Source organism: Elephantulus edwardii, unplaced genomic scaffold, assembly GCF_000299155.1.
Source record: "Elephantulus edwardii isolate Elephantulus edwardi_28Jun2011 unplaced genomic scaffold, EleEdw1.0 scaffold00244, whole genome shotgun sequence".
Lineage (NCBI taxonomy): Eukaryota > Metazoa > Chordata > Mammalia > Macroscelidea > Macroscelididae > Elephantulus > Elephantulus edwardii.
The window spans coordinates 2,007,236-2,026,312 of record NW_006399994.1 but is presented as its reverse complement, the minus strand read 5'-3'; the positions used below and the strand labels follow the sequence as shown (position 1 = coordinate 2,026,312).

Here is a 19,077-nt window from a genome sequence, read left to right as displayed (position 1 = left end):
CCCCCCCACCCCAAATATAATCCACTTTGCAACCCTCATTCCGTACTCTTATGATAAACATTAATGCCCTAAAATATAATACTTTTAAACTATTCTCTCCTTCATAGACTAGGGGGGAAGTCTTGTAAATATGGCCAAATTCTTCTCTATTGTTTACCTTATGCTTCTCTCAGAAGGGAGGTATTTAGTAAATACAATCTAAGAACTATGTAGATGCTTAAGGATTGCCTTAATGCCTACCTCTGTAAATATTTAAGGATTGCCTTAGTGCTAAGGGTGAATTCCAGCTTGTATCAGCCTTCCTCCTATCCTGACACAGCATTTGGTTTATTACTAATATTAAATTTGATATTCGGCTTCCCACACAAGACTTCACATTCACAAAGACTAAAGGTCATTTTATACGAGGGCTGAAATAAATTTAATTACAAAATTTAAAATAAGATTCTTGTAGCCACATAAGATTCTTCCCCATTCTTTTTAGAATGAAAGGAAAAAGTCAGCTCGCCATTACTATGTACAAAGGTTGTGAGACCTGGTGTTGTGTTTGGAAAGAACATTCTTCTAAATGGAACAGCACTGTTCTGTGAGTTTGCTATACTAACTTGGGGTTGCTGTGATGCTGATCGCTGTGCCACTGGTGTGTCAAATGCCTTAACAGTTATTACTCAAGGTGAACAGTGTTTGGTGGAGTTCCCAGATTAAGACAGGCTTTTAAAAGCAGGACTGGCATCCACTTCCTAAACAACATGCCTTTGGAAACTCAAGAACATTAGAGAAATTATGACAGTTGTAGAAAAGAGTTCAGATCTTTTGTTCATAGGGTCACTGTGTCGTGCTCAACTTGATGGCACTTAAAAACAACAACATTGCAGGAAATCAAACACACTAAATCATAGGTTTTGTCTATCCATGGGGAAAGAAGATAACTCTACTTCATGTAGTAATTAGAAGGCTTGGAACAAAAAGAAAGTGGAAAATGAGAGCGGAAAATGACAGATAACATGCCTTATAGAGCCTGGTCATGACATTCTCACTCTCGAAGTAACATTTGAGTTAACACTTAACTGGGAGAAAAGCAGTCTAGAAAGAAAAGACAGTAAGTAAGTGCAAGGGCCCAAGAAAACCGGGACAATTCCAGGGCTTTACCACAAACACAGGCTTCTAACTCCACTCCTAGGATCTCATCCTTCTAACAAGATTACACAAAGAAGCCAGAAAAACTAAAGTTACTCCCACAAAAAACCATGCACTGGTCAAGCAAGGACATTATAAATACAATTTTAACATTTCTGGGATGCATACTCCAGTATCATTTCAGCTGGTGCCTGACACCAACAGCAAGGAATCTAGAATTAATTTCAGCTTGGCCCTCCTAATACCCAGTTAACAAGATGTGATTTTACTTCCCAAATCTTCCTAAACATCTACCCTATTTGCACTGCTTTAATTAATGAGCATTCATCTACTGAATTAGTGCAACATCACTCCAAGATCTAACTCCTCTACCTTTCTTCTCAACAGTTATCAGAGTTAGCCAAAGATAGTGCAAATCTGCCTTTGATATAAAACATAACATGATCTAGAAAATAAGGTCTAATCCTCAGTTCTCCACCTTGCCTACCTTTCCAACCTCATTACTAGTCATTTCCAACCATTTACTGTTCCTTTACCAAGGGAGCTCCGGTAGCATAGTGCGCAGAGCATTGTTTGTTTTTAATGTATCCAGTTCTTTGCTCACTTATCCCCTTTGTTGTTGTCCAGTGCCATGAGTCGCCTGTGACTCATAGCGACCCTGTGTAAAACAGCTCTGAACCCTGCTCTATCCTAAGCCAGTCTCTGACCTATCATCTCTGACACATGTACAGTCAGAGTCAATCCACCTCATCAAGGATCTTCCCCTCCTGTGTCATCCCTCTACCCTTCCAAACATGAGGGCCCTCTTCAAGGACTGGTCCCTCCTTGCAACATGTGTAAAGTATGTCAGATGAAGCTTCAGAATCCTTGCCTCCAAAGAGAAGCCTGGTCTCACCCTCTCCAAGATGAACTTGTTTGTTTTCCTCACAGTCCATGGTATATTTAATACTCTTCTCCAGCACCACAGCTCAAAGGCATCAACTCTTCTATCATCCCTGTCCAGCTTTCTGTGGCATAGCAAGCAACTGTGAAGACTATGGCCTGGATCAGGTGCACCTTGGTCTCCAGACTGACATTGCAGCTCTTCAGTACACTGTCCCCTCTGACAGGTATCATTTCTCTACTTACTTCCTACTTATTAAAGGCTCCATTCAGGATCTCCTCCTCCAGAAAACCATCACTGACCCGAATCCTAGGGGCCAGCATTTGGTGGTCCTGTTTGACTTTGCATAATTTAGTCAAACAAATAATCACTGTTTATTTTAATGATCTCTCTAAATCTCCTCTCACCTCCACCCCAGAGAACTTAATTACTTCTAATTAGTACAACAAAAGGGGCTGAAAGAACGTAGAAAGAAGGGAAGTACTGTGCTGGATTCTATAGAAAAATACCACCAAATTAAAAGCCAAGTGGTATCTATCTTGTGAAGAATGGTACAGAGCAGGAGTCAATTTTTTTTTTTTCCTGTAGTATGGCCAGATAACAAATACTTATACTTTACAGACCAAGAGACACCTTCAGAAGTTTTAACTGACTGGGAGAGTACTCCAAGTAACATCTCTGCCTTACAGATGTCATGCTATAGAGTCAAACAGAGAGACGCGGTTAACGGATTAGGCGAACCGCACCGGCGGGCGAGCAGATGGGAGGGCGGGGCGGGCGCCGACACTGCAAAGGCTCGGATACACGAAATCAAATGCGAATGAATGAGAAAAATGATAGAGAAGGGAAAGGGTCTAAAAAACTGAAAATAACCGAGTACCATGCTACCACAATACAAAGCAGAGCATCTCATATATAATTATTCTGAATAATGCAGAGAGACAGCAGAGAGCTCAGGGTCAGAGTTTTCATTCTCTCCGGGAGACTCCCAGGAAGGAGCTAAGACCCGTACCATTTCATCTCAAGAGGGGTCTTGAAGCACGCGAGAACAGGTTTCCCATTAAAATGGGCGCAAAACCGGAAGGGGAGGTCTGGGAAGTGGGGCTACAAGGGGGCAGCCATTTGAATGAGGGGGTCCCCTGAGCCAAGACTGAAGTACAAATTCGCCACTTGTATTAGAAGGCTGAAAAAAAATTACAGCAGACAGTTGGAGAGATGTGATCACTAAGAAGGAAAATCAAAGTTAAGCAAAATGTCGATAATTTCAAAAGGTTATTTAAGCAGTGTAGTCATTATCTTGAGGAGACTGAAAAAATCCATGGGAGCATGCTAGCTACTATCGTAAGGAGTGATGGATGCTTCCTTTACCTACCTCCGCTGGACTGTCCTCTGGACCGCTCTGCCTCACTCACGAGGATCCCCTAAGGAGCCGCCATGACACTCTGCGTACGGAAAAGGAAGATTCGTCGCGCTGTGGTGACGTCAAAGCCCTTACTACCCAGCCGCGCAGCGCAGATGACGTACTAGCTGGTGGGTGGGGCCATAGGAAGTGGGCGCGGTCGGCGCCATAGAAAGTGGGCGGTGGGCGTGGCCGGCGGGCAGGATTTTAATATTTCCTATTAGTGACACAGAGCAGCAGTCAACTGAGATGACTTTGTCTCTGTAGCGATCCTCGGTATGGACGGCATAGCCGAATAAAGGGGAAGTCCGTCCAGCTGCAAAGATGCAGAAGGACTTTTTGCCAGAAGGAAAAAGAACTCGGAAGTGACGTCGCGGCCAAAACAAGCCCTAGCTTGGAGGCCTGGGTTGAAACCTGTGGCCGCAGATGGAAAGGCCCGACTCGCTCTTTTCTGTTGGAGGTGGTCTCGAGGCCCTGCGCTCCCACTTAGACAGCTGCCCACCGCTGTCCTCAGGATCTGCCCATCGCGGATGAGCAAGCGTGGCCGCAGCCCGGAACCTGAGCCACACTGGGACTTCTCGGCAGGACTGGCCGCCGGCGACGGCGTGGACTTGCCCCGCGACAGTCCTCCATCTGGGCGCCAAGACACCTGTCGCCTGTGAGGCACCATTTGTTTTCATAGCACCTTGCTTTTCTTGTAGGACAATTTCAGGATTAGGAAGAAATGGGGAGCATGTGTCAGGGGAGAGAGATCCTGTTAATAGCAGCCACTGGGGAGGAGATGAGCACAGTTAGCCTCTTTATTTCATTGGGTTTTCCTTCCCTTCATCTCTGCTCTCTTACATATCAAAGTGATCCTCCTTATCCTTGCTCTTGTGACTCACTTTTCCCCATCTCATCTTCAAAATTTGAACCTATTTGTTTCTTGTCCTTAAAGTAATGCCTCTCCATTTCCCATAAGCATATTTACCCTTTTCCCCTCAACGACTGTTTTTTGGGCCAGTAACGCCTTGATTTAGAGCATATATTTAATGCTGAAAAGGATTATTGGTGTGTACATTAGAGTCGAAGCTGACCCTCCGACAACCTTCTGGTAAATCACTAAAAAAGAGAGTGCCCTTCCTCCCGCAGAGCAGCTGGTAGGTTCCAACCCTGTGCCTTCAGGTTAGCAGTGCAGCTGCTGGCCCCTAAGCCACCAGAGCGCCCAAAAATATTAGAAAAGCATATTTCAGCATTATTTTATAGGTGAAATTTGAGATTTGTTACAGGAAACTTGCGATTTGCTCAGCTGGTTAATAGCATTGGGAATAAACTAATCAAACGCCTTTTTTTTTTTTTTTTTTTTTAGTTCATGTCTTGACAATATTGCATGGGGGGGAACTGGTAAATTTTAGGGCGCTCTGGTGGCTTAGTGGGTAAGGAGTTTCTCTACCAACCCAAAGGCAGGCAGGAATCCACAGGCGCGCTTAGGAAGAAAGATGAGCAATCCCCCACGCAATTTACAGCCTCTGAAAACTCACCGGAAGGTCAGCTGTGGCTCTCTTCCCGCTGGAGAGCGTGAGTTTGAGTTTTGAGTATTTCTATTTATAGTACCATACGGATTGAATAAAAAAATTATACTCAGGCTATAATGTTCTGGAGTGCTAAAGGCAATCCGTAATCTACTTACTTTATTATGTCACTAATAAATAAAATAAAATTTAAATAAAAACCAATAATTTTCAGTTTACCAAAATCAAAGCTTTGTAAAACCCTTCACTGTCAAGGAATCATAGATAACAATATTAATAAATACGGGCATCTTAATTCACACTGAGAGTAACATGGTATATGAAAAAATGAACTCTAGGTAAGACTTTGAAATTGTGACATGAAAATTTTATTTTAATGACTAGCCTGATTATTTGTTTACTGGTAATACTCAAGTACGTTAAAGAAGAGGAAAGATGATTCAAGTTTGCTGAAACCTGGTGATGATAGTGAAAATGTTACTATACTACTCTGCAGGCTCCTGTTAGGTTAACGGTGGTATCCCTGTTCAGTGTCACTTATCAGGTGTAGAGAAACGCAGTGACTGGATGTCCATGATGGGAAAGGAAGGACATCATGCTTGGAAAGGTTGAGGGTCAACAAAGGAGGGGAAGACTTTCAACAAGACTGATGACATAGTGTCGCTAATAGTGAGCTTGAGTGTGTCACAGATGATGAAGATGGCTTTAGAGTGGGGTTAAAATTCATTGTTCACAGGGTCACACACCGAATAAATGATGGTGCTTGAACCGCATCCAGATAAGGTTTCTTATCTCTTAATTTTGTGTGCTTTCTATAATGTAGAAATGCATATAAGAGATCTACTAGGTACTTGACTGAAAATGATCTTATTTGGTACTTTTACCTAAGTCTATACAGTACTTAAAGTTCTTTTCAATTATGTTTCAGATTTTTTTTAAAAATACCCTAATTTCAAGAATACACTGGATATAAAACCAAGAGGAAATCATGAAGTAACATTTTAATTATTGAAACTGCAGTTGAAATCATGGCTACATCAACAAATCTGGATCTTGGTGCCCAGCTGATCGTTGAAGAACGTCCCAGCGGTTACAGTCTACCTGGCATGCCCGACATTAAAATAGAACATCCCCTGGATGCAGCCTCTGAAGAAGGGTCAGCTCAGGGGGTCGCCATGGGCATGAAGTTCATATTGCCTAACCGATTTGATATGAATGTGTGTTCTCGATTTGTGAAGTCCTTGAATGAAGAGGATAGTAAAAATATCCAAGATCAAGTTAACTCTGACCTGGAGGTGGCATCTGTCTTATTTAAAGGTTGAAAGTTACGGTATAAATATCCGCATATGCTTTTGGTTATTCTTGGTTGTTGGTTCTTTTGGTTGGTTTGTTTTTTGTTTGTTTCTTTGTTTGTTTTTTTGGGGGGGTGGTCTCTCTTCCAGTTATTAGATTTTCAATTTAGGAAGCCATGTTGAAAGTCATGATTTGGGTTTGGGTTTGGGTTTTTTTGGTTAACCATTTTCTAGAATCTTACAGAAATGAAAATTAAGTGTCAGGTTATAAGTAAATGGCACTTTTAGAAAAGAATATCCCTGGAAGCTCTGATGGCCTAGTGGCAAGAAGCTGTACTGCAATCCCTGAGGCTCACGGTTCGAATCCATCAGTTGCTCTGCCAGGGAAGGCGGGACAATCTCCTCCTGTACCAGTCAGATCTGATTTGACGGTACACACACAAAGAAAATAATAAAAATTTAAAAAAATATCCCTGATAACACCATGGTTAGAGCATTTGGCTGCTAACTGAAAGACTGCCCACTCCACAGGAGAACGGTGGGGCAGCCTGCTTCCACTATTGTACAACTTTTGAAAGCCTTTGGGGCAGTTCTGCTCTGTCCTACAGGATTGCTGTCAGAATTGACTCAACAGCAATGTTGTTTGTATTTTAAAGGGAATGCATGGTTTTGGTTTTTATTTTTTATTTTTTTTTAATTTCTTGACTAAATTTTATTGGTTTACCAACTCTCCAGTTTAGTTCCTTTTAAAATCACAGGAGAAAAAAAAAGTTCTTTGTGCCTTTAGAAATGAACCAGCTTATAAAGTAATAATTTAAATTCATATAAATTAATAAATTCATACAAATAAATATTTACATTTATGCTATAGCATAATCTCAATACATGTTTGCTTATATAATGATCTAATATAAAATATAATAGTAAACCTTATCTCTGAATAAAATTATTCAGGGTCGATTTTGTTCTATGGAATTTTTTTTTTCTCCCTGTAGATATATGGTGGCATAGACTTAACGGCAAAAATAATTGCTTTCTAATGTAGATATTGAAATGGAACTTTTTTTACATGCTTTGTCATTAAAATATGGTTTAAATTTACTTTACTTAGCTGAATGCAACATCCATACATCTCCTTCTCCGGGAATTCAAGTAAGGCATGTCTACACTCCATCTACAACGAAGCACTTCTCACCTATAAAACAGTCAACTACTTTAACCAACAAACATAGAGGAAATGAGATCTCAACCACACCTCTGTTAGCAAATTGTGAGTATTTGCCACTGATGTGCTAAAATAAATATTACCTGATGAATGGGTCTGACTCAGCAACAGTGAGTTTAATGTAGTTATTCCAAGAATTTATTGAGGCATTTTTATTAAATGCATATTTTCCTTCTGAAAATTCAAGTGACGTATTAGTAGTTACAGTAATTTAAAACTTCCTATATACTGTTATATAATTGCAATTTTTTTACTTAATGTTTCTTTATTCATAGCAAATCTAAATTAAAATAATATTTTTTAAAGTATTTGTGAGTTTTCTGTCAAAATAATGTGTAATTCTGAAATTTGTGGAAATTAAGACATTATCAGTGATTTTATGTTGGAGTACCTCGTGTCACTTTTTACTTAATGAACTAGATGATTAAGCAACAAATGATTTTATAAGGAAGGATGAGTGGTTTCTGCTATAATTCATTGTTACACAATATGAATGTATAATCGCTTTAAAACTTTGAATCTACATTAAAAGTAGACTCATTCTAGAAAAATAAATTTTAAAAAAATATAAACTAGAAAATATTCTATTATTAATATACTAAGGGAGCTCTGTTGGCCTAGTGGCAAGAAGCTGCAACCTCAAAGGCACGTGGTTCAAATCCACCAGCTGCTCCATGGGAGACAGATGGGCATTCTCCTCCTGTGCAGTTAAATGTCTCAGAAAACCCATTGGAGGGTCAGCTGTGCGTCGGTTCGACTCGTATACAACAACGAGACAAAGGGGAGTATTGGTGGCCTAGTGGCAAGAAGCTGCACAGCAATCCCTGAGGTTAGCAGTTTGAACCCACCAGATTCTCTGCTAGAAAAGGAGGGACAATCTCCTCCTGTACCAGTCAGATCCGATTTGATGGTACACACCCAAAAATAATAAAAATAAAATTGAAAAAAAAAAAAGAAAACAAAGATTCTCAACACCAGGCCAATTGGCACCTTCATGATGGATGGAGAGGAGATTGAGATTGTTGATAACGTCAGCTTGTTTGGTTCCACAATCAGCACTCTTGGCATCAGCAAGCAAGAGTTCAAAAGGCAAACTGCAACTGGAAAAGTCTGCTGTCAGGGACCTCTCTAGAGTACTGAAGAGTGTCATTCTGGAGACTAAGGTGCACCTGATCTTCACAATTACTTACTATGCATCAGAGAGTTAAATAATGAGTAATGATGACAGAAGAAGAATTGATACCTTTGAGTTGTGGTGCTAGAGAAGAGTGTTGAATGTACCTAGAGGCAAGGATTTTGAGGCTCTGTCTCATACTTTGGGCACGTGGCCAGGAGGGACCAGTCCTTGGAGAAGGAAATCATGCCTGGAAGGTTGGAGGGAGAGTGCAAGAGAGGAAGACCCAGGCTGAGATGGATTGACTCTGACTGGAGCAATGGGATTAGGTCTTTTGGAGACAATCAGATTGGCACAGGGTAGGGTAGCTTTCAGAGTTAATGTACAGAGGGTTGCTGTTGAGTCGTAGGCAACTCGATGGCACATAACAACTGAATGGAGACTCTAATGTATTAAGGTCACACAGTATGTCAGTGTTTAATTGATGGCACTAAACCACAACAAATCTGAAGTCAGTGATCAAGGAGGATTCATACAAGTAATACCAATTTGGTAATATTTTAAGGTAAAGAGATGATTTTAAAATATTTTGACCATAGAATTTTTGAGCTAGATCTTTTCTGTTATAGATATATTTAATCTACCAGTGCCCGAGGTCACATAGCCTAACTACTCCACAATTTACCCTCGAGGACAATTTTCTACCTACACCTTTATTCCTAATGTTAAGAAAAACCATGCTATCTTGAAATAATATTTCAGGCTTTAGTCTATTCAATCATTAAAAAGACAATAAAATTGTAGCTTTTCGAGTTGTGTTATGTGTTTGCATCCAGTGATAGCATTTTAAAAATTAGTTGTCAGTATCATATCTTTGGAATAGATTGAAAATATCAATTTGCAGATGCCAGAGTTATCTTATGTGAATGTAAAAGAGCCAGTTTCCAGAGACAGAGGGTCAGGATGCCCATTAAGTTGTATTTTAAAGTAGTAAAATGATGGTTTCATTTTGAAAATGAAAATTCTTCAACAATACTAATGATGAAAGTACAGCTTCCAAATATGAAGCATTTCCTGGTGTCGTTTCAGCCTTGTCTGTTCACCAATTGGCTGCTCAGGGGGAGATGCTCTATCTCGCTACCCGTATTGAACAAGGTAATGGTCGGTTTAAATATTATGTAAAACAGCTTCCACAGCAATTACTAGATAGATATATATTGTTTTATTTTAATAGAGGGAAATAGGAACACAGGAGCAAATATTTGCACAATCCCGCCAGACAGGTAATTGGATTTTTTTAAGAAGTAATATAAAGTATAAGAGTTATAAATTTTTCTCCCAAAGAAACTCTATCTTTCCCAAAGCAAACACTTTTTTAAGTGTCATGGTTTTTTAGAACATTTTTCTAGAAAAGATTCCTATATCTATTGTGAGTTATTGTTAATAGTGGGCATGTGCTTTTTGTTACTTACACAAGTATAGCACCTTGCTTTGTTCACTTAATATTTTGGATATGTGTCCATGCAACATTCAACTACTTCATTCTTTTTTAACAGTTCCACGATATTGCATTGTATTGCATATACTTACGTTGTTGTTGTTGTTGTTGTTGTTGTTTTAAATTAATCCCCTGATGGTAGTTGATTCTAATTGTTGCTACAAAAAAACCAGTGGTATTGGCATTCTGTGTAAGTATACCCACCAAGGATAATTCCTGCAAGTAGATTTGCTAGGTCAAATTGTTTATGAATTTTTTGTTTTATTTACATATTGCCAGATATTTGTTCTTCCACCGAAATAAGAGTTCCTACTTCTCAGACTCTTACTGGCAAAGCATAATCTCTTTTTATCTTATATCTAAAGATATTCTAATAGCTTTATATCTGATATCTAAGACACTCTCATTTTTGCTACTCTGATAAGTGAATAATGACATCTGCTAGTTATTTCACTTATATCTTTAAAGTTAAAGTCTATTGGAATTTCTTCTTAGGTGAACTATGTCATATAGATGATTAATACATCTATTTAGAAGGAAAAACCTATAAACTTGTATCTAGTAGACTAAATCTAGGGAATATGATTCAAGTCTTATTCATATTATAATGTGTTATTGGCAAGCTATAGGAATAAGAGCACCTTAGAGGCATCAATGAACTATTGAGTAGAAAATAGATTGATCACGATATTGGAACTTTTATAATATCATGTATAATGCTAAAATGTATTCTATAATCTTATTTATATTGTCCTCCTCCCAGCCACGTATTGAGATAGGTAAGATATTTATTGTTCATTGAGGAAATAAGTGACTTGGCCAGGGTCAAACTACTAGAAGGTGCTGGTCAGGATGCAAAGCCTCAAAGCCCAGTGTTCTGTTAACTACCTTCTTCTGAGCATTATACCGTGTCTGGCAGTGTGGTCCTAGATAGCGTGCTGTATGTTGTGACATACCATTCGGTGAATTGGTTCTGACTCCTAGCCACACTTGTACAACAGAAAGAAACACTGCCCCACCTTGCACCATCCTCATTGTTCCTGTGTCTGAGCCTACTGTTGCATCCACTGTGTCAATCTCTTGAAAGGCTTTTCTTTTTCACTGATTCTCTGCTTTCCAAATACGATGTCCTTTTCCTGTGCCTCGTCCCTCTTAGTTCATGAGAGAAAAGTCTTGCCACCCTCACTTCCAGGGAACATTCTGGCAGTACTTCCTCCAAGACAGATTTGTGCGTCCTTCTGGCAGGCCATGGCATAGTCAGTATTCTTCCTTAATAGCATAATTCAGTGCCATCAGTTTTTCCATCTTCCTTCTGTACATGCTCTTGCATATCTATGAGACAATTGAAAAGACAAAGCTTTGGGTCAGATACACTGTAGTTTTCAAAGTGAGATCTTTGTTTTGGAACACTTGCCAACAGCTTTTACCTATCGATCTGCCCAGTGTATTACGTTTGGTTTCTTAACTGCTATGTCCATGGGTGATAATCTAAGTAAAATTAATCCCTGGACAGCTCCAGTAATTTTTTTTTTTATCATGATGTTGTTTGTGGGGCTCAGTTGTGAAAACTTTTTTTCCTCTGTTGAAGTGTAATCTGTATTCAAGGCTCTATAGTCCTTGGTCTTCATCTTTAGTGCTTCAAGTTCCCTTCAATTTCAGTAAGCAAGGTAGTGCCATCTACATATCACAGTAGTTAATGAGTCTCCTTCAGTCGTGAATTCTTTGTATAGTCTAACGTCTCAGATTATTAGCTCAGCATGCAGGTTGAATAACTAAAGTACAAGGATATAGCCCTGAGCCCTTCCTTTCTTTATTTTAACTGAGCTACACATCAAGGCACATTTGGTACATTCAGATTGCAAACTGAAATAGCTTTTAGTAGAACTTCAGTTAAGAAATTGAGTACAAAGTCAATTCATTAAGTGATATAACAGTCTTTTTTAGAATGCCAGTATTTTCATAGAACTATTCATATATGGTTGTTAAATTAGATCACAAAAATTGCTTTTCTTTTAAATAGAAAATGTTATCAATCACACGGATGAAGAAGGATTTACTCCTCTGATGTGGGCTGCGGCACACGGGCAGATAGCTGTTGTAGAGTTTCTACTTCAGAATGTAAGGAAAATGCCTCAGAAAATGTATATGTATAGTTATTTAAGTTCAGTTCAAACCTTCATTAAAGTTTTTCTACCTCCATCCAGTTAGATATAATAGTAGAGGATTAAAAAAAAATTATAGAATGTTTTTCATGTTTTCATGGAACTTGGATCTAATCGGGGAAGTCAGACTAATCAGCCGTGAAATTAGTGAGAGAGAATTTAATGCCAGCCCTTCTGAGTGTAGTGGGAACTGTCAGCCTGCCAGGCGTGTAGAAGACGACTTCGTGGAGGAGGTGTGACTTGACCTCAGAGTTAAATGATGCTAGATTTCAGACAGACAGAAGGGAGGAAGGCAGGCATCCAGACAATCTTTGTACAGGATCATCCATGGATAAAAGTTTGCATTACATTTTTTTTAAACTCAGAGCATTATCTAAGCACTCTCTTTTAAACGAAGTGATATATCTTTTATCTCCATTCTCACCCCAGGGTGCTGATCCCCAGCTCCTAGGAAAAGGTCGAGAAAGTGCACTATCATTGGCCTGTAGCAAAGGCTACACAGATATTGTGAAAATGCTGCTTGATTGTGGAGTTGATGTAAATGAATATGATTGGGTGAGTCTATATACCTGTTTTAAAAATTCTTTAAAGAAACTGCTCTAGAATTAATTTGGCATTGAGGAAACATCGCTAAATGTATTGAATACTTGGAAGAGAAATTAAAATTTCATGTCATAACCTCCATTTTGGTTGTAACTTAAGTGTTCTTCACAAAGTTCTAAAATTACCTAAAACTGCTCTTAGTGTCCGAGATCTTTGTAAAACTTGTCCCGGTGGCATTAAATATTTTGAATCTTGCTCTCCCTGAAAAACTCTAAATTGCCTTTTGCTTTTGTAGAATGGAGGGACGCCTTTGCTTTATGCTGTACATGGAAATCATGTGAAATGTGTAAAAATGCTCTTAGGTAAGTATATGAAAGTGAAATAAATTTAGGAAATGCCATATGAGGACCTTTGAATTGCAGTTTTGGCTAATAGTATTGAATATACCAGGAACCACAGCCCAGCCTGTCTTAGAAGAAATGCAGGATGCTCCTTAGAGACAAGGATAATAAGAACTCATTTCACGTACTTGGGGCATGTTTTCAGGAGGGGCCAGTCTTTGGAAGGAGACTTCATTCTTGGAGAGGTGAAGAGTCAGAGAAAGAGAAAAAAAAGCATTGATACAGTACTGCGATTGGATAGAAAAAGAGTTGAGGATGAAAGAGAGACAGAAAGAAACTGGCCCCAAGAAATGAACAGGCTTTTTATTGCATGGCCTGAGAGGGACGCCAAGTGACCACAAGCAGAGAAGTTCAAAATGTCACGCAGATTGTCTAGGGCTGCCTCTTATAGAGGTTGGAGGAGGTGCTAGGAAAGATGGTATTTTGCTGGGAATCTGGGGATGTTAATTAACTTGGGTTTAGGCTTTTTGTTATCAGGCCCAGAGTCTTACCAGGATCCATTGTCTGGTTTGGTCTTTGGTCTAGTTTCTGGTCTGGTATTTGCTTTGGTATCTGCTCCAGTCACCTTAAATGTTAGCAGCTTTCTCAAGTAGTGATCAGGCTGGGGACAACTGCTACATTCTTCCTCCAGCTACAACAGTGGGTGCGTGCACAGCTGGTAAGAGTTTCTGTTTTCCATAGAATCACTTTGAGTCATAGCAGTACTTAACCACAACAACCGCATCCTCTGATCCTCAGGAGAATTGTTACTGTCATTCCATCACCTTGTGACTATGACACTCTGAGCCGCTCTGACTGTAATCTATGTAGTTGTTTGTTCTGTGCCATCAACTACAGCTAATAACAACAATGGCTTTGAACCCTTCCCTCTCTTGAGCCAACTTCACCATCTGTGACACACCTGACCCCATTGCCACGGTCACTGTGTCATTCCATCTATATTGGAGGGTCTTCCTCTCCTGTGCTGACCCTCCACCCTTCCAACCACCCTCTACCCTTCTTTATCCAAGGACTAGTCTCTCATGGCAACAAGCCCATATATGTGAGACAGAGCTTCAAAATCCTTGCCTTCAAGGAGCAACCTGGCTTTCCCCTCTCCAGGACAGACCCGTTTGTTCTCTTGGCATTGTATGATGTGTTTTAAAAAAATCTATAGAAAATCAGATTACCAAGTGTTTCTTTTACACAGGTGCTGGGTAAATAGGAATCCCAGCCCTTCAGTTAGCAGCCATGCTTGTAACTCTTGGGCTTCTAAACTCCAACCAAACCCGCTGCCGATTTATAGCAGTGCTCTAAGAGAACAGAACTGCCCCACAGGATGGTCAAGGCTTTAAATCCTTACCGGGCACTCTGGTGGCTGCACTGCTATCCAAAAGGACACACCTCTCAGGCAGTTTGAATCCCCCACATTCTCCTCCAGAGGAAGATGGACAGTATCCTCCCGTGCCGCTTACAGCCTCCAAAACCTGCTGGGTCAGCTTTTGATTAGTTCCAACTCCATGGCAATTAGGAAATCTCCAGATTTCTTTCCTAAAGACTGGCAACATGTTTCTCGCACAGATGAACTGGCATACTCAAACCTCTGACATTTCGATTAGCAGTCAAGCCCTTAACCGCTTGTCACCAGGGGTCCATTGTAAAATAAGTTAAATCCCTGCTGTTACACTCTCCATGAGTACTTACTCCAGGGAGACTTCCACCCATAGGAAGCCCCTGCATCACACACCACATCCACAATTACTGCATTTGCCCTTTGTGCTTTCACTTAGCAAGTCATGTTTGAATCCACTGGGGGCTTTTTTCTACCCATACATTTTGTGTAGTTGTGTATTAATTCTGGCTGCCCTGGAGGACACATTTATCTTTGAAATGTCTTTCATTCAACCCTCCAAAATGAATTCTGTACTCTCCAAGCACAGGGGACGCTGGTAGACCATAAATTTACCAAATTGGCTAAAATTCTTTCTAGCCCTGTATCTCTAATCTAGTAATACACAAGCATATCCAAAAGTTTTGTATCTTTATATTTTTGTTGCTAGCTACCATCAGGTCACCTTCAGCTCCTAGCGACCACACGTCTGCACCTTGCCTGTCCTTCTCCATACTCGGGATCTCTTTCACACTCAGGCCCCTTGTGGTCACTGTGTCTGTCCTTCTTTTTGAGGGTCTTCCTCTCTTTTGCTGACCTTTCCCAGTATAATGTCTCTCCAAGGACAGGTTCCTCCTGAAAATATACCCAAAGTGAGATGGAGTTTCACCATCCTTGCCTCTCAGGAGCATTCTGGGTACACTTCCTCCAAGATAGAGCTGTTCTTTTGAAACTCCATGGGATATTCAATACTCTTTACCAACACCACAGTTCAAAGGCATTGATTCTTCTTTCATCTTCTTTATATACATACATACATATACACACACACACATTACATATATATACATATATATGTATATCTACATATACATATATACATATACATACATATAGTTGTGATTATGTTGCCATTATTATTATTATTATTATTATTATTATTATTCTTTTGGTATAGAAAATGGAGCTGACCCAACAGTTGAAACTGACTCTGGATATAATTCTATGGATTTAGCTGTAGCCCTGGGCTATAGAAGTGGTAAGAATCTTAGAGTTACAAGATTTTTATTATTTAAAGGATTATAAATAATGCACTGGCTGAAGCCATTTTCACCTCTTATAGTCATAAAGCACTGCCTGCTAACCTAACTCCTGACTTAGACATCTGTGAATAAATCCCTATAAAATCTAGACATGAGATTGTTACCATTACTTTTTACCTATCCAAATAACTAGTCACTGTGGATAAGTGCCTGTTTATTTACAAGGTGTATTTAACATTTTGTGGCAGTGTATTTATAAAATGCTACATAATTGTCCACAGAAAGTCCAATATCATGGGACAAAGTTGCAAGATCATAAACAAATTTAAGTTTTCTATTCTCAAAGTTTAAGAGTTGTGTTTCATTATTGCCTTCAGACTATGAATGAACACTGATTAAAATATATTTATTCAATGATAAAATTAGGGGTGTTAAGTTATGCTTAGTAGGTTTTTAAAATTTTTGTAACCAATATGCCTTAATCAAGATTATCTGTCTGTTTTAGTTCAACAGGTTATTGAGGCACATTTGTTGAAACTGCTTCAAAATATCAAGGAGTAGACCTAATCATCAGAAAATGTTGTCTGCCCTTTTGTTTACTTTTTGGCTCTTATAAATGATAGTTTTGTTTACTTAAAAATTTTACCTCAATTGCAATATTTACTGATTTTTTTAATAAGTTTTAATAACTAGTCCCCTGAGTATTTCACTGGTTTTTAATAGAGTTAATATTGAAGCTTTTTTTAAATAAATATGTTTTACTGCATATTTTAAATTATAAATTAATGTTTTGTGGCATGTAAATTTTTATGGTACAGTTACCAGTCTTTGTATCAAGTGCTATAATTTGATATTTTTAGAAATTATTTTATTTACTCTATTCATCTTTACTCTTGTATTAACTCATTGTCTTTATATAGTTTGCTATAAATCCATAGGAAACAAATTTTGTTATTGTTGAAGTTAAAAACGCACAGTGTGATTGTTTACAAAATGCTGTTATAAATAAAAACTTTTTTCTGTTGGTTTCCAGGCTCTTTTTTTAAAACTTTTTTAAAATTTTTTATTATTATTAATTTCAATGAAAATTTACAGAGACTGAGGATTTCCATTCATTCATTGTTGTACTTTTCTCTCTGCCCATCCCTCCCTCCCCCAAATTTGCTCTTCTCTTTGAAAAGTAAAAGAAAAATTCTTTCATTGTTATACAATCCCTTCTCCCCCAAGTCCACTCCACTATGCAGCCTTCATTCTGGACACCTGTCGTGACAATAATACCTAAGCACATATCCTTTTTAAACAGTTTTCTCCCTCATCTGTTTCAATGCAGTATACATTATTTATCCCATCTTTCTCAGTCTTCCCCCCAACCCCAAGGTCAGTGCTGTTTTACAACAGTGGCACCATGCAGTATTTGTCCTTTTGTGGCTGAAATGTTTCACTCAGCATAATGTTCTCCAGGGTCACCCATATTGAATAATATTGCATGAGTTCCTTGTTTTTCAATGCAGCGTAGTATTCCATTGTGTGAATACACCACAGCTTCTCTATCCATTCGTTTGTTGATGGGCACTTAGGTTGTTTCCAGCTCCTTCCTATTACGAACAAAGCTGTGATAAACATGGGTGTGCATCAGGCTCATTTTTAAAAGCATACAAATTACAGATTCCTATAGAATTTTCTTTCAACCCATATGTCATGCTATGTACTTCATTAGCTCAAACAGACAATTGTTGTTATGTGTTGAGTCACTTGCAACTCCTAGTGGCCCTACATACAGCAGCTCTGAATCCTGCTCTATCCTGTGCCAATCTCACTATCCCTGACACCTACCCCCATTTACCTGAGTTACTGAATCAATCCATCTCATCAAGGGTCTTCCCTTCCTGTGCTGTCCCTCCCACCCTCTTAGGCATAATGTTACTCTCCAAGGACTGATATCTCCTTGCAACATGCCCAAAGTATGTCGGTGATTCAGAATCCTTGCCTCCAAGGAGCAGCCTGGTCTCACTCTCTCCAGGATGCACCTGTCTGTTCTCTAAACAGTCCCAGTATATTCAATGCTCTTCTCCAGCACCAGAGCTCAAAGGCATCAATTCTCCTATCATCCCTAGTCGTTGTCCAGCTTTCTGATGCATAGCACATAATTGCAAAGACCATGGCCTGGATCAGGCACATCTTAGTCTCCAAAATGATACTGTTGCTCTTTAGTACTCTGGAGAGGTACCTGACCTCAGACTTTCCCAATGCAATTCATCTTTTGATTTCCTGGCTGCTGGTACCAAGAGTGTTGATTGTGGAGCCAAGAAACTAAAACTGTTAACAATCTCAATCTCTTCACTCACCATCATGGTGCTGCTAATCTGCTGATTCTCCCAGTGGTGAGAATCTTTGTTTTCTTGATACTGCACTTCAACCCATATTGAAGGCTGCAATCCTTGACTTTCTGAAGCAAGTGCTTCAGGTCCTCCTCAGTTTCAGCAAACAGGGTTGTGTCATCCGCATAATACAGGTTGTTGATAAGTCTATCTCCAATCCTGATACCACGTTCCTCCTCATAGAGCCCAGCCTCTCACATGATCTGTTCCAAATATAGGTTGTAAAGATCTAGAGATAGGACACATCCCTGGAATACACCACGCAGTGTTTTAAACCATGCAGTGCTTTCTCGCTCTGTTCTGACGACTGCCTCTTGGTCCAAGTATAGGTTTCGTATAAGCACAATCAAGTGTTCTGGTTTTCCCATCCCTTAGATTCAGCCACAGTTTATTGTGATCCACACAGTCAAATGCCTTTGCATAGTCAATGAAGCACAGATAGACATTCCTCTGGCATTCCCTGCTTTCAGCCAAGATCCATCTAACATTAGCTATAATATCCTTAGTACCACACACCTCTTCTAAGTCCAGCCTGCACATCTGGCAGTTCTCTGTTGATGCAATGCGCTAGTCCTTTTTGGATCATTTTGAGCAGAATCTTGCTTCTTGTTGTTGTTGTTAATGTGCCGTCGAGTCATTTGCGACTCATAGTGACCCTATGTACAACAGCCCTAAACCGTGCTCTATCCTGTGCCAATCTCACTGCCCCCGACACACCCATCCCGAGTACCCCAGTCACTGAATCAATCCACCTCATAGAGTGTCTTCCCCTCCTGCGCTGTCCCCCTACTCTACCCAGCATGATGTCCCTCTCTAAAGACCTGTCTCTCCTTAAAACATGTCCAAAGTATGTCAGACGAAGCCCCAGAATCCTTGCCTCCAAGGAGCAGCCTGGTTTGTCTG

General features: G+C 39.6%; 1 protein-coding gene across 1 annotated transcript; it reads left to right on the top strand.

The window, feature by feature from the left end:
• Window positions 1–5,858: 5,858 nt before the first annotated feature.
• ANKRA2 (ankyrin repeat, family A (RFXANK-like), 2) lies at window positions 5,859–16,819 on the top strand. Its single transcript, XM_006899031.1, has 8 exons — window positions 5,859–6,247; window positions 7,334–7,492; window positions 9,651–9,716; window positions 12,080–12,177; window positions 12,651–12,776; window positions 13,060–13,126; window positions 15,712–15,792; window positions 16,302–16,819. Exons 1-8 carry the CDS (start codon window positions 5,959–5,961, stop codon window positions 16,355–16,357), a joined length of 942 nt encoding a protein of 313 aa, XP_006899093.1. The 5' UTR covers window positions 5,859–5,958; the 3' UTR covers window positions 16,358–16,819.
• Window positions 16,820–19,077: the final 2,258 nt, after the last annotated feature.

What these genes read in the sequence shown, in the direction of transcription:
- ANKRA2 (XM_006899031.1), top strand. Translation starts at nt 5,959, where the DNA reads ATGGCTACATCAACAAATCTGGATCTTGGTGCCCAGCTGATCGTTGAA. An exon ending in GGCATCTGTCTTATTTAAAG is followed by an intron (nt 6,248 to 7,333) that starts GTTGAAAGTTAC and finishes TACTTTACTTAG; the next exon opens with CTGAATGCAACATCCATACA. An exon ending in CGCTACCCGTATTGAACAAG is followed by an intron (nt 9,717 to 12,079) that starts GTAATGGTCGGT and finishes TCTTTTAAATAG; the next exon opens with AAAATGTTATCAATCACACG.